General features: G+C 41.1%; 1 protein-coding gene across 1 annotated transcript in view; it reads right to left on the bottom strand.

Moving 5' to 3' along the window:
* Nucleotides 1-25,487, bottom strand: part of FLT1 (fms related receptor tyrosine kinase 1) — a 188,198-nt gene that overhangs the window by 105,550 nt on the left and 57,161 nt on the right. Inside the window, exons 7-11 of the mRNA XM_037166857.2 lie at nt 24,590-24,767; nt 23,498-23,615; nt 21,289-21,458; nt 20,711-20,870; nt 1,440-1,554 (exon numbers count right to left, since the gene is read on the bottom strand). Coding sequence (XP_037022752.2) covers nt 1,440-1,554; nt 20,711-20,870; nt 21,289-21,458; nt 23,498-23,615; nt 24,590-24,767 — 741 coding nt within the window. The remainder of the gene's footprint in view (nt 1-1,439; nt 1,555-20,710; nt 20,871-21,288; nt 21,459-23,497; nt 23,616-24,589; nt 24,768-25,487) is intronic.

The following is a 25,487-nucleotide window of genomic DNA, read 5'->3' as shown; positions in this document are numbered from 1 at the left end:
AAGGGAGGGAGAAAGAGAGGCTGAGAAACATCAATCTGTGAAAGAAAAATTGATAGGCTGCCTCTCACATGCTCCCCAACTGGGGACTGAGTCTGCAATCCAGGCAAATGCCCTGATGGGGAATTGAGCCAGTAAATTTTTGCTTTGTGAGATAACACTCAACCAACTGAGCCGTACTGCTCAGGGCTCCTATCAACTTCTACGTGTGCAATATAGTATTACTACTATAGCTACTATGCTGTACATTAAACTCCCATGACTTGCTTATTTTTAACTGGAAGTTTGTATCTTTTGACCCCCTTTACCTTATTTGCCCACCCCCACCCTCTGCCTCTGGCAACCACCAATCTGTTCTCTGTATCTATGAGCTTGATGTTGTTATTTGTTTTGTTTTAGATTGCACATATAAATGAGGTATTCGTTTTCCTCTGACTTATTTCACTTAACATAGTGCCCTCAAGGTATATTCATGTTGTCACAAATAGCAAGATTTCATTCTTTATTGTAGCTGAATAATATTCTGTTGTGTATACACACTGAATTTTCTTTATTCTCAAGTCCATTGGTGAACACTCAGGTTGTTATCATTTCTTGGATATTTTGAGTAATGCTGTAATGAACATGGAGGTGCATTTATCTCACGGAGTTAGTATTTTCATTTTCTTCAACTCTATACCTATAATTGGGATCGCTGGATCATATGATAGTTACTGTTTTTCTTTGAGGAAACCCCATACTGTTTTCCACTGTGGCTGCACCAATTTACATTCTCACCTACAGTGCAGAGGTTCCCTTTTCTCCACATCCTGGCCAACAGTTGTTACCTCTTATCTTTTTGATGATGGCCATTTTTACAGGTGTGAGGTAGTATGTCATTGTGGTTTTGATTTACTTATCTCAAGACAGAAAATCTTGACACTGTGTGTTTGTATACCCCAACACAGTCGGGCTTTGCCCTTGCAAAGACAACGGGAAAAACAAGATATTTTGTGAAAAGGGAACATGACGTTTTATCTTTTTCTTGTCATCACCCCACTTTATTTATGAGAATCCAGTGATTCTCAGTACTGGTCACTCTCCAGGGAGCTTTTATGAATCCCGGGCTCCGCCCCAGAGATTCAAATGTAATAATTGGGAGAGTATTCTAATATGCCCCCAAAGCATGTTAGAGAAGTACTGATGTGGGCAACTCTGATGTTTAGGAGGCAGTTTCACCTCCTCTGTTAGGACTGCATCCTCAGTGCGTTGGAACTGTTGGTCAGTGGGAGAAGGCTGCAATTTGAGCAGTGCCTCCCTCAAGAAGACATATCTCAATGCTTTCTTCTCTCTAAATTTTTGTTCAGCATTTTAATTACATCAGGTTCTAAGAAACCCAGACCTGGGAACTGAGCATGTGTTTTTAGAATAAATACTCCAATGCTTATTTTTCCAAAGAATACCTTATTCTTTCCTTCTACTACTGCCGTACGCTGAGTGATGCTCTCGATTCTGTTTCCTATGTTGCTGTCAGGATCCAGGATAAAGGACTCTTCACTATTGGAGCAAAAGTCATACCTATTTAAAAGAAAATAAGTCATTACTGTGTTGCTTTGCAGCATGGTCAAGCCCAAGGCTTTAGGTGAAATGGGAATCATTGGATAACAACACAAACAAACAAATAAACAAGTAAATAAAGTCATTGGATGAGTATTTGGGTAACAAAAATCACATTTTCCCCTTTTCCTTAGATTTCCCCCAATATCTGTCCTCAAATTTAAAAATAGCAAGTATATTTTCTGTGATCTGAAAAACCCATACCAATGTATCTCCATACAGCCTTCTGGTTTTAAATGTTAATTATGAAATAAAAATGCCTAAATTAGAAAGTTTAATATCTAGATTTTAATTAGTTTGTGGTGGAGGAAACATACAAACATAGAAAAAATGAAGTTATGTTAATGAATGAAAATCTCAAATAATAGCATTTCACCTCCACAAAAGGCTGGCTTTTTTGTGTGTGTGTGTGTGTTCATAGTTTATTTTATTTAAAATTTTTTTTATTGATTATGCTGTTACAGTTGTTCTATTCCCCCTTTCATTCCCCTCCACCCTATCCCCCCATCCCCACCATTACCCCCCCTTTAGTTTATGACCATGTGTCTCAAGTCCTTTAGATTCTATATTTCCCATGCTATTCTTGCACCCCCCATCTATTTTCTGTCTACTGTCTATGCTACTTATTTTCTGTACCTTCTCCCCCCTTCTCCTCCTCCCACTCCCCTGTTGCTAACCCTCCTTGAGATCTTCATTTCTATGTTTCCACTCCTGATCTAGCTGTCCTTTTAGTTTGCTTTCGTTAAAGGCTGGCTTTTAATCATAACATTCCATTACGCAGGTAATTTTTTCCAGGGCTAATTAGGTGCATATGGAAACACATTATGGAACAGTTATTATGTTCGGTCTATTTCTTTTCAAGTTTGGGGTTATCATGGCAAGCTCTTTAATTTCTCAGGCCTCGAGTGTTTAATGACAAAATAAGGATATTGAAGTTGTTTATCTTTAAGATCTTTTTTGGTTTTAAAAGTCCATGGGATCTCTCTTATTATTTCAAACTAGTTACTGGAGACATTTCGATCTGGATCTGGAAGTCATCATGTTCTCTCAGAGACGTTATTATCAGTAAGCTTCTGTTTTCATGCAGTTTCATTGGTCTAAATATTTATTGATCATTTATTACACTTTATGCATCCTACATTCTACATGAATAAAATGCCCAAACAACAAGAAAGACATTCAAGCCCATCCTGACCTGGACAGTGAACTAGTATCTGAACTACCTTTGCCAGCCCTGGCTTTTCCCTCTCTGACATCCCCCAAACTGCTGCCAGACCAAACCCTGAATGCTCTGGTTTTTAGGGGAATCCTTTTGCTCCTATCCTGTAGAAAGCCGAGGCTTCCTTGTCTGATGGTCAAGGCCATCCACAGTCCATTACCTATGTGCTTTTCCAACCTGAACCCTACAGAAGCTCTTTCTTCTAGTCAAATTGTGTTTTGGTTTTGTTAGTTCAGAGTCCTGGACCCAGACTCACAGGGCTTCTAAATCCTAGTCCCAACCCACATGACAAGTCTTCTCTTAAAAAAAAAGAAAGAATAAAAATAAACCTGCCTTGTTAATCTCACAGAATTGTATAAGCATTACATGACTTAATTTACCTACAGAGGTTTCATAAGTTGAAGACACTGTAGAAAAGAAAATATTCTCACGGTATCATGGGTATGTTATCTCGCCATTTCACTCACTCAGCTACCACTGACTGGACACCCTCTCTTCCCACAACCTGACCTTGTCTAAGAGCTTCTTCTGACCTTGAGACTCCTCACTGCTCTCACGACTGGAACCACTCACTGAATTTATTGCAAGGTCACCTTAAAAAACTCCTTGAAATTTAAATATGGATTTATTTCAGACATAATGCAAATAGAGAGAGATTTCAGGTCCCTCAAACCCACATCTGTGGGCTCCCACGGTTTGCGCTTTGCACTCTTCTGCCAGCCTGGGCAGGGAAGGAGAGACAGGTGCTGGCAGAGCCTGAAGTGAGGACCTCCAGCCACCCGCAGCCAGGTCCTCCGCTTCCCAATGAACTTATGTGTTGGTTTTTCTGTTTTCTTGTACTGTGACCATTTCATTAAAGCATTTTGTATTGCTATGTTTTGGACTAGAATTTGTTGTGAGCAGAAAGTTTGCTGGGGTTTACATGTCTTTGGGCAGATTTTGGAGATATTCAAACCAGGAGGAACTTTTAGAGCCTGATTTCCAGAAAAATTGAGTGGATGATCTTAAGGAGCCAAGGGCAGCTGTGACTATGTGAGGCAAAGGTGAGAGGACAAAGTAGGTGAGAAAAAGGGAAGAGAGACGGGATTGCAATGATCAGCAGGAAGTCCTGCGATAGTCCTCTCTGGGCCCGGAGCTGAAGAAGGCTCCAGAATCTGAAACGATCTAGTCTTCTGGCCGGTCCCCCCTCCTGGGCGTGCTGCCCTGGGGGGTCCTGCCCAGAGAATCCACACTTTCTAAGTTTCCATTTCATGCTTCCCAGGCTCCAGTGGGCCAACAGCTGTAAGGGGACAGGGGCCAAATCAACTTCTTCACCAGGTCCTTATAGTTAAACGAAGGACTAGGAGGCAACTGGTAAACATGTGTAAACACACAAACAGCCATGAGGTACTGATACATTGTTTCTAGTAAGAGGTTTCATTTGTTCTAGTTGTTTATTATTTTCAAACATACTGATAAGTACACATAGTGTAATAAATCATCATATACCCAGCACCCAAATTTAAAAGCTAAGATTTTACATTTGTTTCATCTGTCCCTTATTTCTTTTTACTTTCTATAAGTATTTTAAAGCAAATCTCAGACATAATGTCATTTTGCCTGAGTTTTCCTTATTAGTATTCTTTACTTTCTAGGCTATAACATCCATACCTTGAACTCGTACTTGATCTCACACTTTTCACACATGCTCAGTACATGTATGAGTATATACAATGTATATGTACATTATAGGTATATGGGGTTTATGACACATGTACACCTCTATGAACACGCACACACCTATATTAGACATGTGTGTTTATACAGAGCATCGCAACATCAAACTGCTGAAGTTCTATTGTATCTGGAAGAGAAGCATTTCATTTCATTCTTTTCCCCCCAAAGAAGCAAAAAGGATAAGGGGAGGTCTTAGACAAAGATCATCATTTTATATGCTTGGTCTTCAGGAAACACAAAGAAACGTGAGAGTGAAACCCGTCTGGGTATTTCTGGAGGGAAACGCAGTCTGCTGCCGGAGTGCACCAGGGCCTGTCAACCTCTGCCCCCCGCCCCCAGCCCTAAGTCTGAGGGCAGTTACCACACAAGCCCTGGTGTGGAAACTATAGGCTACACTGTGTGAGGCCCTCCAAACAAAAAGGACAGATTCTGTGGCTGTTTTCTAATTTGGGGGCTATTATTTTTCCCTCTTTGTAATTGGAACCATAAAAATAGAATGTCATTTGGGAGCCTGACTATATAACAGCACTTGAAACGGGATTTAGGGGGAGGGGAGTTTGCCTAAGCCTTAAGAATACATCAAGCTCTTAAGGAAGTAGATTGTGCCATGTTTGAAGATGCAGAGATAATCACTGTGCTGGGAACCGTCTTGAGGGGGGAGGAAGCCGAACAACAAGAGGAAAGCAGCGCTCGCTCCTGATTTCGCACAGGAAGCCCACAGCACCTCCTGCCAAGGGGAGATAAGAAAGCTCCCAGGCACTATTCTGGACAAGGCCACTGTTATCAGCTTCAGCTCCGCCGTCCTCTCTCTGCTCCAAGCCCCTGTCCCTTTCCTAATGAGTTTTAGGGCTCTGACCTCCATTTGCATGCTGCATGCCAAGTACAATAGCGTGGAGGTATTTATAACCATTGAGAGGAAAAAAAAAATTTCCGGGGTAAGAGTGTACTCCATGTCATCTCATCCATTGCCCTGGAGTTGAAACAAATTAGTTACTAGAGATTGATATAAATAAATGAAGAGAAAGCAGCCAATTTCATATCCAGCACAGGGCGCTGGGACCCTACATGTGACATGTCAGTCTGTCTAACTCCAGGCAGGAGCCATCTGTGGGACTCTCCCGTCTGCTTTAAGTTGCCAGCCTTCTTCTCTTAAAATTATTAGGGAAACACCACCCTCCAGAGACGTAGATGACATCACTGACCTGCATGCTTTGGGCTGATTTTCCTGGAGTGGTGATGGATCGCCCTGTTCCCTTCATACTAGTAAGCATTTGGCTCCTCTGCGACCACAGACAGATAAAGGCAGTCTGGGGCCACAGATAAGGGAGGGCAAAGCCAACACTGGCCCCAGGAGGCAACTTAACCAGCCATAGGTTAGAATAATTGTAATACACGCCATGCACGTTACTCTCTACTACAATAAGGATTGTATTTCCTGTGCACTTGGTGGTTCGTCTATACTCTCTCACCAGTCTGTGTATCTTAAAAAGTAGGTACTCTCCATCCCCCATTTAATGGACAAGGAGATTGAAGGTTAGAGAGGTCAAACAAACTAGTAAGTGGCAGAGGCAGAATTCATCATCAGTCCTGGCTTATTTCAGAATCTGTGCACTTAGCCCTTAATCCGTGGGTAACATAACATCCACAGACAACCATCACGTAACAAGAAGTTGCTGTGCTCCAGGGCTTCTCTGTGCATAGGAAGACCAGGCTTCAAATACTTACTACACGAACACCATTAACAGAGTAGGGATTTGAATCTTTTTTAGCCCCTGTTGTATAACACAGTAAGTTTCTTTCCCAAGTTTGGCAAACAATTCTCATCATACACAATTAAAATGTGTTGCGTATCCAATGCGTCTTCGGTCTGCCATCGGCTTATAGTGGAGCTCCCTTTGTTATCCCGCCGTTCTGAACTTAATTCCAAGTCACCTGTGCAAATCCAGCTCAGGAAACACGATGCACAGTGTGCACCCAGCGGGGCCCTTTGGTGTCCCCCGTGATTTTCCTTAGGTGCTGGCTTGGAACAGTTCCAACTTTCAGACCTTCTTCGTTCCTTCTGCCTGCAGTTCTCCGCCCCCACCTAAGTGCGGGCTGGTCCTCTTCTTCCTTTAGAGGGTGGGTCGCTGCATCCGGGGGAATCAGAAGGGACAGTCCAGCTGGGTGAGCTTCAGCCACTGATAGTTAGTATCTGTGTTTTCTTTGAAGTGACTCTTCTGTGAGAAAATGATGGTCTTTGAAGAATGAGGCGAGATGGTTCAGGCCTGCATTTCACCTTTCCGGAGATGGCCCATCTGGTTAGCACCTGTTCTGGTAACCAAGACTCCTGGCATCACAAAATCCTCATTTCATAAATGATTTCTAGCAAGTCTCATGAGCTCTCCAATCCTAGGAAGTTTACAGTCTGAATCTTAAGATAAAAAGATTTTTTTAGAATATCCTTTCTCCCTATGATAAATGATATGAGGCTGACCTTTCTTTCAAAATCTGTTCTCCTAAATTCTGACTCTAATGCTCAGCCCAGGCTAGAAGCTATATACATGCATTTAAGCTCAACAAATTCTAGGTCATGCAGTGAAGCAGGTATTCTGATGCCCAGTTCACAAATCCTTTCACCAATAAGGAAACTCTGAAAAATCAAATGCCTTGCTCAGATTCACAGAGAAAGTAGCAGCCCTGGGATTAGAACCCAGATCTTTCTAACCCTTTCAATCACACCAGCACTCAGTCCATCACACAGGAGGAATTCTGTTCCCAAGTAGCCTGCCCAACCTTTGCCACAGATTCACAGTACAGGGTGAATCTGGTGCAGAATTACCTGGTAGAGGGAAAGCTCAGGGGGAATCTCTGAGTCCCACCGGTACAAAGTTAGGCACCAAGAGACACGAAGCATTAGCTTGCCAAAAGAAGAGGCACCCAGTCCTCTGGTGAAGTGGGACAGGGGAGGAATACTTTATATTTACATTGGGACACAAATTCTGGTTAGTTTTACTCATAAAAATGTTTTGATGTTAAAATCGTAGAAACTCCAGCCTTCTACCGGCTGACAAATTTTGTCATTTAAAAAATTTTGCAACAAAACATAAAATTTAACTTTATCACAATCTTTCTCTTTCCTCGTTAACTTACTTGGTCTGCATGATTCCCGAACATGTTCTGAGGTAAAGCCAGCCTGTTTTATTATGAACTCCAAAGTATTTATAGCAGGCAGCTGACTTTAAAGAGAGCCTCTGGGGTGGGGGTGGGCATGTGCAGTGGTGAGCTGAGCACCTCAATACCCAACAGCTGCCTATTTGAGCCTGAGCCATTGCCTAGGAGTGACTGTATACATTAAATTATAATCACAGCACATCTATTGGGGAGGGGAGGGTGGAAAGAAGCTCTAGAAATCTTGAAAGGGTCCCAAGACAATAATTTCCCTCTTTCTTTTTTGGATAACAAAATCTGAGGACTCTGTGTAGACTCTGCTTATTTGTTTAATGCGATTGGACTGCACCTGCTAACTGTGATTAGAAACTATTCACAAAGAATATTGAATCAAGTCAAGTTAGGAAACAAAGGGGAAGGGCAGCAATAAAGAACAAATTGAGGCTGTAAAATGTCTGTCAAAAAATAGAAAGGAAAGAAAAGACCACCTGGCAGTCTGCCAGAGGGCACGCCGGGGCCGGTCCCCCACGCTGGCAGCGCCCCGCAGAGCGCCTGATGTAAACTTTCCTCTGCCACCGAGGGTGTTGTGTCAAAACATCAGTGATAGTGTGTCTGGGCCATCAGATTAATAGGAGCTGCAAACACTATCTTTTCCCCTCCTCTCACATTCTCTTAAAACAAATAAAACAATGTAGGGGAAAGGATGCTGGCAGAAAAAGGCGTAGAGTTGGAAGGAGTGTTTAGACAGAATGGTTCCTGCTCCTTCAGCTCCAGGAAAAAGCCTGGGCCTTCAGGGTGGCCACAGGGTCAGGCTGAGGGGATTCTGGAGGAGTGGCTTTCTTGTGACGCCTTGGAGCCCATACTGAAAATTACTTCTCATCTGAATGGAGAGGGGAGAGTGGAGAAGACTATTCAGGGATTGAAGGCTTTGGGACAGCTCCTCGGACAATGGTGGAGGTGATCCAGAGTCTTGGCCACCTCTGTTTAGATAAGAGCTTTTCCATGAGCATCTTGGCCTGTCCTGCTTCCTGCTCTCAAGGGCCTCGAGGTCCATTCACACTCAGGACACGGCCCGTCTTTCCAGTCTCCGCTCTCTCTCCTCTTCTCTCCTGCTTGCTTCCCCTGAGAGCTCCAGCAATCCCTGGACCTCTGACTCTGAGTCTCTTACAGAATGTGGGCCAGGACCAAGGCAGCCTTTCCGTCCTCCACTGAGGTGACTGGCAGGCTAAAAGGGTAGGCACTTACTCGGTTACAACCAGATACGGGCCTATGAATGAACAGCACACCTATTCTGTTCATTCATGTTTCTTCTTAGTGGAAGACTGGTCAGCTGAGGAAGAGTGGATTGGTTAAAAGAAATCTTTAGGGAAATGTTAGGAGTGGTTACAAATATATTTTACTCTGACACATGCAAGGAGCCTTAAGGTATTAACTACACCCACTCCGTGAAGAACATTTCAATATTGTTAACAGTTTGTTCTCATGAAAAGGGAGAGAACACATTACTTATCAATAGCAGTCAACACTGAAACATTCAGAAAGCATAGAGGTGGAGTGGGGGTGGTAAGTCACAATGTACCCTAAGGACCATAGATTCTAGACCTAGCCAGACCTGAATTCAAATCATGGTTTCATAACTTTCTAGTTATGTAACCCTGGATAGCAAAAGCCCGGCTCCGAGAATCAAAGTCATAGAAAACTGCTCAGAAGTTTCAATCCTTGAATAGTTATGAAGTTGTTGGATCATATCAGCCCACAAAATCACTTTGAGTAAGTTCTGCTTTAGTGTAACACGCTGGTCGCTACTGAGGAGCATTATCGTTCCCAGTCCTGGGACCTTCCCTCTCGTGGAAACGTGGTTGAGGAGTGTGTCAGATCCACTTCACCCAACAAGAGATGAGAAACAATTTTTCTTGGCTCTCAGTCCCCTGTGAGGTTGTACTTCTCTCAATTTGTTTTTCACTTATGGGCCCCTTATTCTTGAAAATGTCTATTTTATTTCTCTTTTTCTCTGAACAACTCTAGAAAGTAAAGCTTGTGGGCCATAGCTCCATACCCCACAAGTCTTAACCCCATTTTCTCCTTTCATCCAGGTTTGCTCAATTATTTATTGTAATTGTGTGTGTGTGTGTGTGCGTGTGTGTGTGTGTGTGAATCATCTCAAGTCTTTTGGGAATGGACATACTCTTAACATGGCCAACTAAAAAGAAGCTACTTCTGTTACCTTGTCTCAGTAGGTTTATTATGAAGTTGAAAAGCAAACAGAAGGGAAATAACTTAAAGAGACCCTTTTGCATTGGCACGCATTACGGTGATACTAAATGAGTTAATTCGTGTAACAAGCTTAGCACAGTGCCTGGCACACAGCACACAGGTCATTCGTGGTAGCTGAGATTTTTATTGTCTGACCAGAGAAGAGCTACTAAAGACCAGGGACTATGTCTTGCTCATCTTTTTAGTAACCTCAGGGCCTAGCCAACCATCTGGTGAACAGTATACAAGAGCACGTACCTTTTGCTCAGGTGACTGCCTGAGAAGCGTAAATCCTGAAAATGGCCTGACTGGATGTCAACTCAGCCTCACATCAGGTGTCAACCCTGCATCCATCACTTACCTTGAATGTGCTGGAAAAAAAGGGGCATTACTGACCCTCAAGTGACCTCACACATACCGCCTCAACTAAGTACAATGTCACCTCCATCAGTGCCTGTCCAATTGCAAAGAGGAGTATTAATGAAGACAGGGGATCTGACTGGGGCTGGATAAGCTGGTTACAGCAGTAACAACATCTGACAATTTCAGCTTAGGCAAGGATGCTGACATGTGGAGAAGCACCTTCTGGTTTAACAGAATACTAACCAGCAATAGTCTCCTTTTTTTCAAGGGTCGGCAAGAATATTGGCTCATAATGACTAGCACCATGTTAGTCAAATAATTTATACATACATATTCCATTTAAGAAGTAAAATTATGTCTTCTAAAAGAAGTACAAGATTTACTGATAGTGCCTTCTGTTGTAAGGGAACGTATCTGTTTATTGAAGAGATAAGTCAAATACATGCGGAAAGTGTCAGAATATAATTGAGCACAAGCAAGTGAATGTCTGAAGTCCACATGCCACAGGCTGGATAAGACTTGGGTCAATGAGCATTTGGAGAGCTGAGGTAGAATTCACATATGTGAGTAGATCCAGGACATTATAACTCCTCTAACTTCCTAAATAATCTGCAAATTGTACTACTACTGGTCCTATCTTAATTTCCCTGGAGTAAATCACCACAGTCAGAAGACCACTTTAGAAATGCAAGCCTGTTTCCAGGGCGAACATTAGCTTGACGGCAAAGTTCATTTTGTCATATCATCATCAGCTTTCATAGGATACTTAGTACATGTGATACCACCTCAGAGGGAAGTTGCCTTGCAGTGGTTTGCAGAACAACCTAAAAACACTGAACAACTTATGGCAAACAAACTTAGTACTTGCAATGCACCAGCTACTAAGCTAAGAACTTCATATAACATATTATCTCATTTAATTCCCCCAACCAACCTTACATGTCACTGTTATCTCTATTATAAAGATCAGGAAACTCAGACCCAGACAGGAGGTTTATTTTGCACACGATCACACCACTGGTGGTGGTAGTAGGTGCCAGAGCCAGAATTCAGACTCCAGAGGCCATGTCTTTGAATGCTAGACTCTATTGCCTTTCTGCATCTTAACACTTTTAAAATTGGCTTTTAATGTCATAACATAGGCATCTCAAAACACACTTGCCTCCTTATCATGAGATTTTGACCAAAAATTACTCATTTGAATGTCTAAGTAGTTGTTACAGGACCAATCCTAGTAACAATGAATGAAGTACTGGGCAGATGATGTGCTTGAAGGCCACTCATTCATAGTCCCCACATCATTCATAGTCCCCACATCATTCATAGTCCCCACATCATTCATAGTCCCCACATCATTCATAGCCACTCAAACACGTCAGCCAGGAACCCTCTGCGCCTCATCTAGAAGATGGTCACAACCATAGTACCTCCCTGCCTCACAGAAGTTCTGTGATAATTCAATGAGATAATACATACAAACCACATATTAATCATTTAAGACCCTATAGATAAGTGCTTAATAACTATCAGCTATAAAGAAAAAAAAAGGAATTCTGGCCAAGATGAAGGTGGAGGTGGAAACCCTTTGCTTCCTCACACAACCGAAAGGAGGATAACGACACACCTAAAATCAATAAACAACCAGAAGTGCCAGAACTCTGATAACCAAGGAATTAAAGGAAAAATCCATCAGAACAACCAGACTGGTAAGGCAGCTGACCATGCCACGGGCCAGCAGAGAAAAACCGCAGCGAGTTCTTGGACCTCGGGGGTGGGGCTGGCTGTGCAGGAGGGGCTGACTTAAGGGGAAACTGAGACTCAGAGTTAATACAGGGGTTGCTACATTGGGAGAAACTCCCAGTCTCACCCAAGAGTCCGTAGGAAAGTGTGCTAGATGCAAGCAGGCGAGCTGCACTGTTCCCTCTCTGGAGCCTCCCTCACAGGCAGCACCCACAGCGCAGCAAAGAGGGTTGCCCTGCCCAGTTAATTCCTAAGGCCTCGTCTCCTTTCAACTTCTCAGGTGCGCTGAGACAAAGAACTATGGCCCAAATGAAAGAACAGAGCAAAATCTCAGAAACAGAACTAAATGATGAGGACACAGACAACCTATCTGATGGACAATTTAAAGCCCTGGTAATCAAAATGCTATCTGATTGAGCTTGGTCGAAAAATGAAAACAAATGAAAGATACCCCAAATGAAATAAAGCAAAATATTCAGGGAACTAACAGTGATAGGAAGGAAACCAGGACTCAAAGCAATGATTTGGAACAAAAAAAAAAAAAAATAACATCCAACTGGAACAAAATAAAGAAAAAAGTGAAGAGAGTTTTACAAACCTCTGGGATAACCTAAAACACTCCAATATCTGAATTATATGGGTGCCAGAAGAAGAACAACAGCAAGAAATCGAAAACTGATTTGAACAAATAATGAAGGAAAAGTTCCCCAATCTGGTGAAGGAAATAGACTTTCAGAAAGTCCAGGAAGCTCAGAGAGTCTCAAAGAAGTTGGACCCAAAGAGGAACATATCAAGGATCATCATCATTAAGTTACCCAAGGTTAAATATAAAGAGGAAATCCTAAAAGGAGCAAGGGGAAAGGAGACAGTCACCTACAAAGGAGTTCCCATAAGGCTATCAGCTGATTTATCAAAAGAAACCTTTCAGGCAAGGAGGATCTGGAAAGAAGTATTTGAAGTCATTGAAAGGTCCAAGATCACTCTATTTAGCAAAGCTATAATTTAGAATGGAAGGGCAGATAAAGTGCTTCCCAGCTAAGGTCAAGTTAAAGAGTACATCATCACCAAGCCCTTATTATATGAAATGTTAAAAGGAATTATCTGAGAAAAAGAAGATAAAAATATGAACAGTAAAATAACAACAAACTCCCAACTATCAACAAATGAACCTAAAAGAAGAGACAAACAATGAAGACAAAAACTAAGCAAACAACTAGAGCAGGAACAGAATCAGAGAAATGGACATCACATGGAGGGAGTTCAGTGGGGAGGGGGAAGGGAAGAATGGGGGGAAAAGGTACAGGGAAGAAGAAGCATCATTAGTAAGCATAAAATAGATGGGGAGAGATTAAAAATGGTATAGGAAACAGAGGACTCAAAGAACTTATATGTACAAGCCATAGATGTGAACTAAGGTGGGGAATGCTGGAGGGTTGCGGGAACAGGGTGGAGGGGGATAAAGGGAGAAAAAATTGGAAAAAGTGTAATAGCATAATCAATAAAAAATACTTAAAAAATAAAAAAAGAAATCCTAAGTCATATAGACTTCTGAGCCATAATCTTCCATTTGTCTCTGTATAGTCTCTACCCATTTTCCTCTTTCTCACTTTACTTATCCAAAGATTTTTTTCACACAAGCAAGGATTTCTCAATAAGGTGGCAATAAGCAATCATCTTACATAAATTTCAATGATGAGGACAAGGCAGGTAGAACATTAAAGGCCAAAGAAAGTATGATAATATGTGTCCACATAACTTTTTTTTAAAGACTGAGCACAAATTCAAGTTCTTGGATTCCAAGATCTTGATCTTCAGACGTGGAAGGCAGAGTTTCAGAGATACAATGCACATGATCTTCTTAAGATGTTCCATAGGAAAAGACCACCAATGAGTCTGTAAAAGCCCATCGATCTATGGGAATGACAGGGTGGGCATGTGGTAGACAGGCACTAGCCAGGGAAGGTGATCTGAAGTAGAATGACTGACAGGCTCAACTACTCAGCCCCCACTGAAGAAATTCCATGTCGGGTCCAAACTTACTTTTCAACTTTTTTTTTCTCTAAACCCAAATCCAAAACCAGCCAAATTCTTCTTCAACAGTGTCTTTTTCAAACTGTCCACCCATTCCTAGTCCCATGTCATTCTGTCACATCTGTGTTCCTCCCCCTTTCCATCTAATGTCCCAGTGTGCACCCATCAGCTTTAGGAGCCAGATCTGACTTCCTCTGCTGTGCTTCCTCTGAATGGCAGCGCTCTGCACCCACCATTCACTGAAATCAGACTGTCAGCACCTCCCACGGAAAGTCAGTACAATGTTACTGTGGAAATAAGAATAAAGAAAAATAATAAACAGGGCATCAGAGACATGGATCTAGTTCTGGGCTTGCCGTTAACTAGATGAGAGGTGGTGGGTAATTGTTTATCTCTGAGCCTCGGTTTCTCATGTATAAAAAAAGCTTTTTTCAAAAAACCATGAAAACTCCCTAATTCTGAATGAAGGAGTCATTCAGAGTCACTACATGAGGCAATGCCAAGACTGAGACTTACAGCCTCCTTCTCCTCATTTTGTACACTTGTCAACTGGAAACCCTGTGTTTTCCTCTTCATTTTCTTTTACCTTTCCTTCTTCATCTCCTTTCATTATCTCCCACATCTATTGCTTAAACATCCACTGACAGCTGAGTGCTTGCTGACGTTGATCCCCAAAATTAATCCCAAACAACAGATAAGGAAATGGAACTTCACTGCAAAAGATCAAATACCCCCACATGGTGAGAAGGTCACAAAGAGTAGTAACAGGAGAAAGTGCCAGAGAAGAAGTGCCAAATTAACTGTTTGACTTAGGTTACCTGACTGAGGTTGGCCTTATTCAGATCTGCTCGTCTCACTGGGGGTTATCCCTGCTCAAAAGGGTCTACTCCCACCTGTAGGCTTGGGGCCTGGACCAGCTGCAGATCATCAGTGGTTCCCAAAGAAATGGTGAAATTTGAGTTGAAGTCTCCCAACTGCTGCAAGCTTTTCTCTTTTCCTCTCCCACCCTCAGTTCAGCTCTAACTCAACAAATGGATTCTGTGGGATCACTGGTGACGAGACTAAATCCGATAGTTCAGGCTAGTGCTCCCTCAAACCTGTCCCCTCAAGGATTTCTGCTCCTTCCTGTAGCAACTCACAGGGACTGACTTTGCGGGGTCCCATGGAACACCAAGGAAAAGTAATCTTCTGAAACGCCAGTCTACTTAGCTTCTTTCATTCTATGATCTGAAAACACCTGAGAAATACTTTTCTGAGTTTCAGTTTCCTTATGGGGAAATTATATCCATTATGTAAAATTGCTGTACAGATTACGGATAACATATGTAAAAGAACACTGCTTTGACAAACCCTTAATAAGAGCTCCTTCACTGAATTTATCACAGCTATTATCATTAAGTAGATAACTGCATTTAAGGCAACAAAGCATCCTATAAGGCTTTTAGAGAAAGTATGAAACAACAGGATCTAGTGATCTGAAGCTTATTTATAAGGCACTACCTGGGCCATAGTTTAAATTTGCAACACACTTTCCATCTTCTCAATCCACCAGATTCTGCCTCTCACCTAAAAGGGCAGTGAAGTTACACTAAAACCACAGACTACAGTCCATATTCCAAAACAGTCTACCAAATCAATGGAGATAGAACTAAAGTAGATTTCTAAGGACAGGTGCGTGTGTTATGTGTGATTTGTCCTATTTATCTACTACCTAAGGATCTTATTAACAGGATGTTGGTTTCAAGATCCAGTAATGATAGTGCCTATTCAATTTTTGAAAATCTGTAAATGTGGCCAAAGAAAATTCAAGACATTTTGCCAATCATCTTGGGGAATCTTCCCAAATTGTGTGTCACTACCTTTTCGTATTCCTAGTCCTGGGAAACTCCACTGAATTTTGCTCAGAACTTCCCTATAAAAACCACCCAGCATAGCCTTCCTATGACTCAGCCATTTGGTTTAATTTAAACACATAATGAAATGTTTGACAGCAATTACAGGAGACAGTTAATTCATAAGAGACAATTACTCATCAGACTCACTGTATAGCTGTGAAGAGTGGGAAAAAGGAAAATCTCACAAAGCCTAGAAAAGTGGCAAAGAGGCATTTGGCAAAAGAACTGCTGCTCAGTTGTCAGGACTTTGTATGAAATATGAATAAGGGTTGTTGTCTGAACACTCACATGGGGCAGCATGTACCTCCTCAGCCAGTAATTATGTAACGGAAAGCAAGAATTCTCTCATTAGTAGGTGAACATTCACTTTTGGCTTGTGATGAAAGCTTTCTGTACAGGAGGGCCAGATTTATCTGGTTCTTTGTTCAAGCCCAAAGTCCTGCCCTAGAGGTCTTTGGTCACATGGTCTTTAAAGTCCCCATTCTGATTTGTCCAAGGTTGTGGGTGTGGCAAAGGAAAACTCTGCAGCATACCTGGTTTGAGTCTGCCTACCCATATACACACTGCACAGAATATATGTCAAGAGACACCTGGGTACCAACTGTATGCATAGTTAAGAAGAATGTAATAAAGATTAAAACATGGGATATGTAACAACATTTCCAAAAGAAGAGGTCTTCTTTTCAAATTACAGCTTTCCTTAGATATCTGACCTACAGTTAGCCCCCAGGAAATGTTGTCTTTTTTCATGTTTAAATGGTTAAAACTTTTATTTTGTAAGTAGAAAATAGAATATGGGACGTAAAACTGTTTTAGCATAAAAATAATAGCCATTCATGCTGGCAGTCAATTAAATTTGGGTCCTTAAGTACATTCTAATGAACTACTATGAGCAATTGTTCTGTCTTTGTCCTATTAATTTTATATATCCAACTGGTGCACAAAACTATTTTTCTCCCAAATGATCTTCCCCTAACACATCCCTAATGATTCAGGTCTTCCTTTCTTTGCCAATTTGCTGATGTAAACAATAGAGAAATGCAATTAGGCAAGGCCATCTCATAGTTTCTAGATGCCTCTTCCTTCCCCTATTTTGTAGTCCACCCCCAACCCACCCAACCCTCCAAAACTCCAGCAAACCACGCTTAGTCCTGGAGTGAGTGGTGAGCTTTCTCTAGACTCCTCACGGGACTCTACTGCTGGGGCAGGTGAAGAGCATTTCAGAAATGGGACATTAAGTTGTGTGTCAGGGAATATTATGTTCTGTTAAACTTCTAACGTATGTAATTATTTGAGACTCCAGGTATGGCCAACTTTAGAGTTTTAGAAGCAATACCTTGAGATTCTATGGCTGTCTGTTAGGTTTTCCTTAGAAAATCTACCATTTTAGCTTAGAAAGTCAAGAAAGAATACTCTACCCCTTTGCCACATCCCTTGGATTAAGAATCCAATGACATTTTTTTTTTTTTTTTGCATTCTGAAGGGGTTCCTTGGGAAAAGATCAAATAAAGCAAGCAAGGTGTGGAGGCTAACTAGGAAAAGAATGGTGGTGTCTTCATCTGTGTGTCAAAGGTAGGCCAGTTTGGCCCTGAAGAAAATATGGGTTAACATTACTGGTTGAGGAGTGGCTGCATTTTTTCCTCAATGGGTAATTATTGACATTATAATTACAGAGTCAGTTCTGTACCCCGGAATACAGACTTCCACATAAGACTCTTACTGCCATTCTATGAGGGATGACGGAAAATAAACCCAGAATTATCTACTAGCGGGTAAGCCCCTTGTAGTACAGGCTTCCTCCACTAGGTGAGTGTTCTAGGAACCCATCTGTATCACTGTACCAGCTGGCAATGTTGTGAGAGGCTGCGTTTGGCTTCAGTGAATTTTTTCGAAGGCTCTTTGAACATGTTTGCCCATTTCCTGATGGGTGATTTACGAGTGCACCTGCCCACACTGCACTGGGTGTTCAGCAGTTCTTGATCAAAAACAGCGTGACCCCTGTGCCCCACCCTCCCTGTTTATTTACCGGGTCTCACCCTAAGTGACTTTTTGTTTGTTTCTCTGATGAAAAAAGTCCTCAAAGGGAAACATTTTGTTCATGTGGAAGAGGTGAAACAAAAAAATAGCAGAAGCACTAAAAAGTGTCAAAATGGACAAGTGCTTTGGGAAGTGGGAGGGAACTGGAGGACCCAGAGAAAACCCACGTAGATGTGGGGAGAACGGGCAAACTCCACACAGACACTGGCTGGGAACGAGTTTTTTTTCCCCCTCCTCAATTTTATGATGAAACAACATTGAATGAAACAACTATTTGAGGGCCTGCTGTTATATTAATCACTAAATCGCTTTTGATGAGCACCCACAGATACCACTATGCAAATATGTTACTACGTAACTCAAAATAAGTGAGATTTTAAAAATGTATGCAATAGAATATCACTTTACTCAAATGTTACTAAAATTCATGTTTACAATGCAATCTAAGTGTTCATATAAGTATATAAAATATATATAAAGACATATTTTAAAAATTTCAGTAATTGAAGAGAGCTTCACTGATCTGTAACTTTTAGCTTTTCTCTCTCTGACAGGGTGAAATAGAGTTATTCCATTTGTTTGCAAGTGCACAAAGGTCCCATGTATCTTTCTGAAATGCTTCTGAGTTAAATGTGCTACTTAATCGCCAAGCACCACCTCCGGGCCTGACACAGGTGAGCTACTCCATCAGTCTACTGGCTAAAAGAAATGAGAACACTGTATACACATGCACATTTTCAACAGATAATTTCAAGCAACAACATATTCTTTTAAATGAAGCATGTCTTGTGATTGGCAAAAAAAAAAAAAAAGAATACCTTTAACAAAGGATAAATCAAATGGTCAACAAACATTGAAGATTTAAGGCACCGCTTGAGAGAATTCCAAGAGGAATAAGACATCTTCTTGTGCCTTGGCAACCGTACTCCATAACATGAGAGAAGGGTCCCATACCCCACAAAGAAGTTGGAAAAGAGAGCTAAAGTTTCTGAAGTTTCATTTTTGTAGGCCTCATCCCCTAAACTATATTTTATTAGCATTATTTAAACCTAACTATATAATATAATATTCTATTGCTCATAATTGTTATTTTCTAACATAATTACTAGTTCTAATCCTGAATAGAACCAAATTTTTAGATTTTCTATTATCAAAACAAAAATGTAAACTATCTATAGAAGGCTATGTTATTCCATAAAAGTTGAACTCTAAACTTTTACCCACATTTAATAGCTTAAATTATTTAGTTATTTTTATTTATATGTTAGGGTAGCACAAATATCTAGGCTTTAAAGTGATGAGTCTATCCCTGGCTGGTGTGGCTAAGTCCACTGAGTGCTGGCTTGCAAACCAAAGAGTTGGCAGTTCAATTCCCAGTCAGGGCACATGCCTGGGTTTTGGGCCAGGTCCCCAGTAGGGGGCGCACAAGAGGCAATCACACATTGATGCTTCTCTGCTTCTTTCTCCCTCCCTTCACCTGTCTAAAAATAAATAAAATCTTTTAAAAAAGAAAATACTCATTATTATTAAAAAAGGGATGAGGCTATAAGTATGGATGCCTGCCTCCAGACTAGCAAAATAATAGAAAATCTCATATATCTCACTTTCTTTTGAGTTAAATATCCAAGTGACAAACAAGTTATTCAAGGTAAGATCTCCATATTTCAGATGAAAAATCACGTGTATGAAAACAGCTACTTCTCAGAAATTCCATAACTCACCAGTAACTTTCAATGTCAGAACAATATACTTTAAACACAAAATAAGAAAGAGCTGAAATTGCAGGACGAAGCTAGAAAACCAGGTAACCACTTCTATCCATTTATGCTAGAGTTATATCTTGTTTACTTTTAAAGCAAATATTTGGCATGATGACAATTCCTGGGCAACTCATATTGTTTTACCTACAAATTCTAGTCCTATTTGTCAAATTAGCTTCCATTAACATGTATACCATTCCTTTAGACTAGACAGAAATGGAAAAAAGCAAACAGAACTTGGTCATCAACAGAATGCAAGGAAACACAGCACCGTTAGCAGAGGGTGGGGATGTGTCCATTTTTCCAGTACACAGTGAGCATCTGCTATGTACCCGACGCCAAGTGGTCCCTAAAGACACAGAGGTGCTCTCCGTCAGCTCAGAACTGAAGAGCAGACGCATGTATACACACCCGGTGCCATAAAAGTGGGTTACACAAAGTGCTTTCATACTAGGGAGGGAGAGGGGGTCAGAGCCTTGGAGGATAAAGAAGGACTTCTCAGGAAATAGAAAATGGGCAGAAGAGCCTTTTGGACAGATTGAGGGTACAAGCAAAGCTCCTGAAAGCCCTGTGATTATCTGTGTTCATCTGGGAAGATCTCATATCATATCCAATGTGTAGAAGATGAGAAAGGGGAAGACCAGTGGTACAGCCAAAGCCTGGGGGTGCTTAACTGGAAACCAAGAGACTGGAGTTCAACCTGAGTTCTAAATGATGACTCACAGGGTGACCTTAATTATGTCCCTGTGCTCCTAAAGCTATCAACTCCAGAAATCAATCAGAAGTGAGTAGGGAAGAATAGATATTGCCTACCTCTTCCTAAGTCAGGCAAAGTCTTTGCCCCCAACACGCAGCACATCTCTTCCACCAACTCCCACTGGTGTTCATTAAAGAATCTTGAGAGACCAGGTAACAAAAGGTATTTGAAAGTTATTCAAGAAACTACCGGTCCCTACCTTGCTTTCGAATGGTTATGGTTACAGGGATGCCAGAACCACTTGATTGTAGGTTGAGGAACACCGTAAATGGTACAAGTCAGGATTTGTCTGCTGCCCAGTGGGTGAAGAATTGGTTCTGGAAATGATGACACAGCTTTCTCGTAAATCTGGGGTTTCACTGGAAAGAAGATGAAGAACAGGACAGAAGTCAAGGGCTGTTCTAATGACTTGTGTTCCTGGGCCACAGTGGTAAGGACCACATTATCACTGGTTCTGATGTTAGGGAAACACACACATGAACAGAAAACAAATAAGCACTCATACCTGTCATTATAATGGCAATTTTTTAAAAGTAGAAATGTTTGGAGAACATTAAAAATTGATCCTATGGCAGGTTGATTTTAATGATACAAAGCTATGTCATTTATGGAAGATAACAAGTAGACATGAAATACTTATGATGGGACATAAGTGGTTTTTAAAATAATTATTTACAAATTGTTTTCTTTGATATTGTTATACTGATCTTTGATTTAAAATTTTTCATTATTTTTACCTATACCAGAATCGGGAGAAAGCCTGAACAGTCAACTTACCATTGACGAGTAGAGTGGCCGTGAGGTTTTTAACCACATTAGACTGCTTTATGCTCAGCAAAATTGTGTATTTCCCTGCATCTTCGGCAGCTACATCTTTAATAATTAATGAATAGCCACGAACCAAATAGCGTGCAGATTTCTCCGTTACAGGTAACCCATCTTTTAGCCTGTGGTCAAGCACATGGTCAGTAAAGTCACTTCACACTGGCACTTATGTTCATGAGCTCAAATTTACACCTTTTAAGCTTTTGATCCTCAGCATTCATTTACAAAAACTTAGACACTAACTTTTCAGTAAAGCCAGGTGTGAGTTTTAGACTATGGCACGCTTTATAATTCTTGGCAAAAAGGAAGAAGCAAGCTAAAGGGAGACGGAGAGGTGATGGCTCCATGTACCCTTACGTGTTCTGGTCACCACTGTGACTTAAGCCGTGACCCAGAGGCACTGGCTGATTCCCTCCTAGATGTTTTCCAGAGTTTTCCATGAGGCTCCACCAGCAACAGAAGGGCCATTGTAAGTCAGATCAACTAGATCACTTCTCCAGATAAAAATAAAAATAGACTTTCCTATTGTGATCTCATGTGGAGTTCTTATTAGCTATATAAATGGTCACAGCAGTTGTCCCTTTCAAAAACGAGTGAAATCAAGATTATCAAGATTTTTCCCAAGGAAGAATAGTTAAAGCACAAAACTCACAAACAAAAGGTATAAACTTGAAAAAATGTTTTTAACTGTAAATATAGAAATGATGCCTAGATACCACGCAGCTGCTCACAGTACTGAGAATCGATCCGGAGGCCCGAGCGCTGGGCCTGAGTTGGCCACTGCACACTCTGCGCCTCACTTGTCCGTGTGAGCCTCAGTTTCTCCAAGTTTTCTATAAAGTGTTTCAAAGATCTCTTCTGACTTTACAATACTAAAATTTCATCATACTGCACCGTTTTTGAAATGAGCAATTTATACTCTGTTGGGAGTTTACTGTGTTTTGTATAAAGATATATAATATTGACAGTGGTATTACTGCATATGCATGAACTACACCCTCCTGCAACCAAATTCCCATTACTGAGGGGTCTCAGTCCCAAAGCATTTAAACGACAAGTCAGTACTTTGAAAAACAGATTAATATTTGGTTTTATTTTAGGTCTTGCTACTTAGTGACTACAGAAATTACTGCTGTTGAATGGATGGGGATACTCTCAGACTCCGAAAGAGGAATACCTCCCGGAAAGATTAAATGCCTGTTAAGGAATAACGTACGCTGATTATGAAATTCCCCCGAAAATCTCTCTTGTAGTGCAACGGCATGAAGGGGCCTAGCTTACATTTAATTTTCTCTTTAATTACCTATTAACTATTCAAGGAAATGGAAAGCAAGCACAAGGCTCATATGACAGTGGAAGCAAAGTAAGCTCTGGTCCAGGAGATTCTGAAATGGCACCACTTCTATATTGCACAGGTTGTTTTCCTAATCAGCTTTGTGCTAAACTCTTTGTTTAGAATGTAATAGTTAGAGCCAAGGATACTGGCATTCAAAAGCACTTTAAAAATGACTGCAGATTATAAACGGATTACATTGTTTCACATCAGGTGCTGTGCCAGCATAAAAAAACCGCTTAAGGGGTTTCTGAATATGTAAATTTTGAGCCAAGACAAACACATAATTAGTTCAAGTAGGTGCATTTGTCCACCCTTGCAACTGAATTAAGTCTTGTGTTTATTAATGTTTGTTTAATTTTACAACAAGACTGGGACTTTCGTCCCAGTTGAATATAAAAGAATTATTTTCAGATAATAAAAGAATTACTATCCTTGTCACAAGGGCCACTTCTTCAGGGTTAATAGAGCATGTTATTTATTCAGGAGGCTTCCTAGTCATTGCCCAACATGTTCCATTCAGAGGATGCTGAGGTCATAGGAAGGTTTAGAGATGCAGAAATTTCGTCGGAGTTCCTGAATGGCTAGACTGCAATGAGCACTCAAACACCCTGGTCCCCACTCCGCCCTGACACAGTGCTTGCTGCTCCTCCCTGCAGCCCATCCTGCCCACTCCACTCCCAGCCCAGACTCAGTGTGGCTCTTAGCTCTCCACTGCTGTCTGAGAACTTATCTTGATTATCTTCAGGAATTCAAGCCAGTGACCTCCTGCATCTTCAGGTTTACAAAGCTTATCATAAAAGGATAGGACAATAATTTTGATCCTACCATGCCACTTCTGGTGGGGGAAATGCCTTCACTTGCATAGATAGCCGGAAAGACTTCTTGCCAGCTACAGTTTCAAGCACCTGCTGTTTTCGATGATTCACAGTGATGAACGCTTTGTCTTGGAAAGGAGAAGTGATGGATATATTAAAACAAAAACAAAACCCCAACTCTCCCTGTCATTAAAGGAGGGTACAACCAATAAATAAATAAATAAGCAGAGCTGAATTATCAATGAGTCCAAATAGTGATGAATGAGTAAAATAATTTCAAAGTGCCCTAACTGGTGAAAAACCTTCCAATCAAATGGTTGCAAGTCCCAGAAGCACAGAAGCAGTGTGGGCCAACAGAGAGTGAAACACCGTGTCTGCATCACGATAACAAAAAGTAGAGAGACTTCTTAAAAGTCTCTCAGGCTAAATGAGTGTGATGAGAGAACGTTGCTCTGGGCACCCCAAAAACAACTGACTTGATATAAAATCCAACTGGAGAACATCAAAACAGTCTCGAAGGCATTGATAAAATTGTTCTCTGGTTTTTGTTCCTCACGCTGTTTTTCCCTTTTCAACAGTGAAAAGGAGTAAGTAAGGTTTTTGAGGTTTCTAAAGAGGGTTAAGTATTTTCATAACAGAATTTGCCTTTTGGGATTAAGCGCTAATATTAGGATTTTATGAAAGTAAAACCAGTGATAAAAGAGCATCAACTCTAAGTAATTTATCACAGCCAATTTTCATTTCTCTAAATCAGAGTAATACCCTAGAAGTGTTCCCTTGAAAATAAGGGTAAAAATGATCCTATTTTTCTATTTTTTAAATACGAAACACTAAATAAAGGATTTCGTATAGATTTTAATACGACCTGAGTTATTATTAACCACAATAAATTTGTAAGGAAAAGATTCTCTGTTCAATTCTTAAGTATTCAATTTAAAGAGCACTTAATGTGATTTGCTTCTTGGCAGGGGGTGAAAAGGGACAACACTGTCTTCATTCATGCAGTGTCCCTTTGGCCAAAAGAAAGTTTACTTGGTTTACTGAACACCCCCCACCCTTCCCAAGACCACAATGACTATAAAACAGAGCTCGAATTGCTTACCATGTACACGCACTGAGGTGTTAACAGATTTGAAGGATGGGCCACTCTTCACTTTACAGGTGTAAATGCCTCTGTCTTTGCGCTGCACTTGGTTAATAGTAAGAATACTGTAGAATATATTATTGGCATGGGAATTGCTGTGGTCAAATCGTTGCCTTATAGAGGCACTCTTATTTTTCTAGAAAGAAAATACATAAAAAATGTAGAGGTAGTAATTGTTCACAGTTAAAGTGATAAGCACTTCATGGATTATTACTGAGATCTACATTTGATGCTGAGAAGCAAACCCACCTGGAGCAAGAGGTTTGAAAATTCTATCTCTGTCTGGATATTTCAAATACGTGCCATGGTGGTATTTTTGAGCACTTCCTCTTCTTCGGATGGACTTTCACATGCATCGTCTCAGCCATTTCTCACCACTACCCAGTCAGATTGGCAGGATTTTTGTCCTTTTACAGATGGACACTGAAGTTGTCAGAGACACCACCCAAAGCAGGCAAGAAGTGGTCTTTGGAGTAGACATCTAGAGTCTTCTCTCCAGCACACACACTTCTCTAAATAGTAACATGTTTTCTAGGCACACATCTCACACACAAATGCAGGCAAAAATCCTCTTTAACATCCAACTTAATGATAATATTTCTCTTACTAAATCACCATGTGAGTTTTCTTCTGCTTCCTTACTTGAATTGAAGGAAATGGTAGTGAGTCCTGGCCACACCTACCAAGGTATAACACTCCCAGTTTCATTATTTCACCATTGGAGCCATGCTTGCCAATTTCTGCCGAATCATACCAAAGGAATCTGGGGACATGCAAAGCCATCGACATGGTTAGCCGCCACCTTGGGGGTGCTGTCATGTGTTTGCTTCTGGGAAGACCTGGAGCAGGCCTCGAG

Source organism: Artibeus jamaicensis, unplaced genomic scaffold (genome assembly GCF_021234435.1).
Source record: "Artibeus jamaicensis isolate MK-2021 breed Jamaican fruit bat unplaced genomic scaffold, CSHL_Jam_final contig_793, whole genome shotgun sequence".
Taxonomy (NCBI): domain Eukaryota; kingdom Metazoa; phylum Chordata; class Mammalia; order Chiroptera; family Phyllostomidae; genus Artibeus; species Artibeus jamaicensis.
This window is presented reverse-complemented; position numbering and strand designations above follow the sequence as displayed.